The 5,000-nt window shown below is 41.5% G+C and overlaps 1 protein-coding gene across 5 annotated transcripts in view; it reads left to right on the top strand.

The window, feature by feature from the left end:
* Positions 1–5,000, top strand: part of LOC137997069 (palmitoleoyl-protein carboxylesterase NOTUM-like) — a 42,558-nt gene that overhangs the window by 29,724 nt on the left and 7,834 nt on the right. For all 5 annotated transcript variants that reach the window (XM_068842816.1, XM_068842815.1, XM_068842817.1 and 2 more), the window contains 3 exons: positions 1–94; positions 998–1,198; positions 4,144–4,256. The exon at positions 1–94 is cut by the window's left edge and continues 9 nt beyond it. In XM_068842816.1, the coding sequence (XP_068698917.1) occupies positions 1–94; positions 998–1,198; positions 4,144–4,256 (408 nt within the window). The remainder of the gene's footprint in view (positions 95–997; positions 1,199–4,143; positions 4,257–5,000) is intronic.

Here is a 5,000-nt window from a genome sequence, read left to right as displayed (position 1 = left end):
CGTTTCTGGGAACCAGGATATTGGATAAAGTGATTGACGCTTTGCTACTAGAAGGGCTTTACCACTCAAAGCATCTTCTCTTAGCAGGCAGCAGGTACAAAACATTGCCTTGTGACGCCTTTTGTAGTATAGACGTGTATTCAGTTACGTTATTTAATAAGTTCTCAAGTACTCTCAGGGCTTTGAGTAAACAAAATATGGAGTTATTAAATTGTATATGTACAATGTAAACGTGCAAGTGGACTTTTTTGATACGTTAGAACTATAAACATACTTTTGTGATATTAGTATCACCAAAGTCGGACTTCAAAACAAGAAAGCACCATTCTTAGAAGTCCAAAAGGCCGAAACGCTCTGCTTTACACAGATTTTGCATAGACAGAAACTGTATGAAATGAAAGACGCCGCTTTCTTCGAGATCTCACCGTTTGAGTATTTCTTCAGTAAATAATGAGATCTCAGTTTTTTCTTCGATTGAAACTTAAAATTTTGTCAGACGAGTCATTAAGCCCGCTTTTCAGTCGCGACGCAAGAATAAACGCAAACACAAAAGATTCGTATCGAGTGAAAACGAACCATAACGCAAAGCACAAGCACACGACGCAGCGACGACGATTCACAAGTTCCATCTTCTCTCTTACAACGCGGCGCTGAGGGTGAAGTCTGGGAGGGGTCTTTTTCATTGGACGAACATAACAGTTTGTGTTGTGCTTGCTTTACGTCCCGTTTTCATACAACGCAAGCGAACGCGAGCATGACACAAGCACAAGCAAATAGAAACATTTTGATCCTGGCGCATATGCTTATGCCTGCGTGAGGCCCGTTTTCACGGTGAAATAAGCGCTCTTGAGCTTTTGTTTATGCCGTGGCTTGCTCTTGTGCTTGCGTCGCTGGAGAAAACCGGGCTTAAGCAAGCGTAGCTTCGAAATATGAAGAGTAGTATTTTCAATGCTTAACCTTAGTGATCAGGGATTCCTCCTTGTTTTTGCTGTTTTAGCGCTGGTGGCGTAGGCGTGATACTTAACTTGGACAGAATCGCAAAAAGGCTCAAAGCGAGTGGATCCAGAGTCCAAGTCCGAGGTTTGGCCGATTCTGGTTGGTACCTGATCGGTGACAATCATCCGCTGATCCGACGATGCCTCACGCGCGGCGCCAAAAACTGCTCCCGCGCATCACATGCCATCCAACAAGGCATGGCGTAAGTAGACGGTTTATTTGTGTCGACCAAGCTTAAGTGAATAGGCCTTTTGCATGTCCGTGTCACGTGACCTTTTCGATCATCAAGATTGGTCGTGGTACAAAATAGACGCAGAAGCCCATAAGTTTGAGCCTCTATCACTCCTACTGGGTTTGTACCCCAGACCAGAGGGATTTTTGGAATGAAATTTCGAGATTTATATGGAAAACAGCTGCTGGATTCCAGTGCATAATTCTTTTACATTTTTCAAACTTTCATCTCGCTTTTTCCATTTCTGGAATTTATTTTGTACCAAGACCACTTTTTATGATTGACAAGGTCACGTGACACGGTCATGCCAAGGGCCTATTGTATCTAGGCTCGAATTCCGCCGCTCACTCGAGTTCGGATATCCTCCCCGAGAAGAGACGGCTGGACGCGTGAGCGATAGATTGTGTCTGTGACGTAAATTCAAATGTAATTTATGCGAAGTTAATAGTTGCAGGGAAATAGCATTAGACATCCCAAAACATTGATTTCAACACAACAGCAATTACATAACAATGCTAAAAACGTCTGTGCGAAGTTTCCAGATGATACGAGCTTACATTTGTGGTCAAATGAACAATGTGAGTTTGAATTCAACCAGCGAATCATCAACAAAATCTTCGGCCTCTTCAGCTCTCAGTCGACCTCATCGGCCCCCTCGTTTTTCCACCAATAAACTCAGCAGTAATTTCAGTTGATCTTGAGGAATTTTTCTTGCTCTTACATTAGCGAAATCTGAGGAGAAATTGCAATGCAATGGATTTGAAAGCCGTAGTTTGACGTTAGTGCCAACTGGAAAATTGGTTTCCGAACCCAGGCGGTAGAAAACGACCCAATCCTCATTTTACAGCTTCTCGAACACTTTTCGTTGTCGAAATCATCGTTGTTTCCTTCCTTAAAATAACTGTAAAGTTCGAACAGGCCGGGTCAAAAAACTTCGCAGCCAAAAAATATAATTTATGCCTAACAGATTTGTGCAGGCGAGTTTCTGATTGGCGGAGATTAACAATGGCTCTCCTCACGCGTCCATCCGTGATTTCGGGAGTGAACGCTAGCTCATTTCCCGAAACAGCAGCTGGTAATCGAGACTGTATTGGGTGCTTACCATTTAAGCAAAAAATCCGGAAATTTAGGTTTGAGGTCAAATGGAAAGGCAATTTTCCAGAAAATTATTTCGGAAGTTGTGGACAACCTCCAGAGATAGTCCTCTTTTTCCGCTCGGAACGGAATTCGCGAAATGCCCTTACCATTTGCGAGAATCGTTCCGTTTCCAGGCCCTTTCTCACAAGATCGCGTAAATATGCGGAATGGAATGCTGTGTAGTAAAATGGTAAGCGCCATTCTCATCCGGTTGGTCATTAATTTCGGAAAATCGCTTACCTTAATGATCATTACGTCCGGATTATTTGGCTAAATGGTAAGCACTCATTGTATCCTGAGAGAAATTCTCTTCGTCACATCGAAAATAAAGATTGTGTTTGCCGCCGTGAGGACAGAATCTATGAAGGAACGTAATGACTGCATAGCTATGAAAAATGCCTAAAAATGCTCTTAAACCTCTCTAAACATCGGTCATAATCGAATTAAAAGCGACCAAAATTGGAATTAATCTACTAACTTCAACCCACTTGGGAAATTGCTTCTTTTGTGTGGATCTTTGTTTAGAACCGCAAAAAGTGGAAACCGAAGAGTAGAAAAAGGGTGTGAAAAGCATTATGATTTCATCATTATGATTTTTTTTTAATTGTACCATGCAAATTTGCATATGTTTCCATTTTAGTTCTCTTAATTTTTAACATTTTATAATCTTATTATTATTTTGTGGCAGTACCTGCAAATTAGTGATATATTTAATATCTGGAGCTGAGTGTACTTGACCACGTGAAAAAAAGGTTTACTTTACTTTAGTTTACTTTACTTTACGAAAAACCCAACTAATACGCCCAAATTAAAAAAGCGCGATTGTTCGTGTCAAACCGAAAAACCCGCCACCCTCTTTCTTAATCAGTCAAAGCAACCAGTAAAACTGTAATTCCCAAATGCCCCGTTATCCACACACTTGGGAGAATTTTCAAAGAAAAAGAACATTCATTTACATCTACATTGATTGAGTTGACAAAATCTTGTAAGATTTCACATCAACATTTGTCGTTTGTGCCAGGATTTCGTTTATTTAGACAGGGGCACCCAACGAATCTGTTCCTCACATTATCTGTTCCCCAGAGGAATCTTGCTGGCTGGCAAAAATACAGGTGTTTCGATGAGCTGGTTGGGAAATTTTGTTATTGATAGAGGTTTTGCCTGGGAATTACTAACTTTTTCTAGCATTTCAACCCGAGCTGGCTGTAGAAACTCTGAAGACTGAGGACGACTAAAAAAAGAAAAAAAAGGAAAGAACGCCTTCCCTCTCCCAGAGAATATTCACAAACATACGACGGCTGGTCAGAGTGACTGCGCTTGCGGGAAAAGACCTGTTTTGTCCCGGTTTTGTCGCTTTTGTTCGGTCGTTTTGGATCGAGGGATTTGAAAGCGAGCGGAATTCCTGGATGGAAATAAATTTGATCAGCTGGCTGGGAAACCAACCAATTTTATCTAGCTGGCTGGGAAATTTCTTGTGTGTCTTGCTGGGGAAAAGGAACAGATAATGTTTTCCCAGCAACATTGAAAAACACCTGAAAATGCCTTAATAACATTTATTTTCATTAACTGGGGGGGTATAATAATACATTTTACAACAAATTGGTCGTTGGGTGCCCCTGTTTAGATATCACACTCTTTATTCGCCGGCAACTAAAATGCATAGTAACGACAAAAAGATCATAGAAAAAAGAATAAACAGCTCAATAGCGGCTCGCAAAAGCAACGATATATATGTGTGTGATCGCCATGCAACAAAGATGTTTTAAATTTTCTTTTAGTTATTGGAGAGGAATTGTTCCTGAAGACTGCGCTCGGAGGCATCCCGACGAAAAATGGAAATGTTACTTTGGAGAGTATGTTTTCGGAACAGATAGCCAATCCCCAAAACATAGTAAGTAAAAAAGGAAATAACCCACAGTACCAAGTTAGCACTTGATTTGTCATGAAGACAGTCACTCGACAGTTTTCTCAGTCACCTCTCCGCGCTTTGGTTAAAATAGTGGGTTCTCTTGGGTAACGTTTAGTGTGTTTTGAGCCCGGTTTAAATGCTATTTAGGACGTGGTCCCTTGAAAGTTACTGGAGCCGTTATCTTCAGCCGCGCAGACCAGCTAGTTAGCTTGAGTGAAGATTTGAGGAGGAATTGTATCTTGCTTCCCTTACGAGATGTGCCTGTCTGACTTTAAGTTACTGTTAGATTATTGAGGACTTTAACTCTCGGCATTATCCACATACTGACCTCATCATGAACCTTCATTCTGTTCGCTTGTTAAGTGAACGCGTTACGTATGTCTGCTTGAATCTGTACCATGCACCCTACGCACTTTGCAGTCATAATGGTATTCATATTCTCTTTAGAAGCTTTTAAGAAAATTCATTGTCGATACTCTCCAAGTGGAATCCGAGTACTCTGTCATCGAGCTGTGGATAGTGAGGCTGTGCGGCCCATTGGTTAGAGCGCTTGCCTTGATATCCGGAGATCTCAGGTTCAAGACCCGCTCTGACCACTCGTAGAATTTGTTCTTGGTATTCCCTGGTTCAACTTTTCGGGTGCACTTGTAAATGTGTGTAGTTCGAGACTCTCCTCGTGTAGATAGTTACATCTCAGACCATGGGGTTGTTCTTTTCAAAGTTGAA

This window comes from Montipora foliosa, chromosome 3, assembly GCF_036669935.1.
Source record: "Montipora foliosa isolate CH-2021 chromosome 3, ASM3666993v2, whole genome shotgun sequence".
Classification (NCBI taxonomy): domain Eukaryota; kingdom Metazoa; phylum Cnidaria; class Anthozoa; order Scleractinia; family Acroporidae; genus Montipora; species Montipora foliosa.
This window is presented reverse-complemented; position numbering and strand designations above follow the sequence as displayed.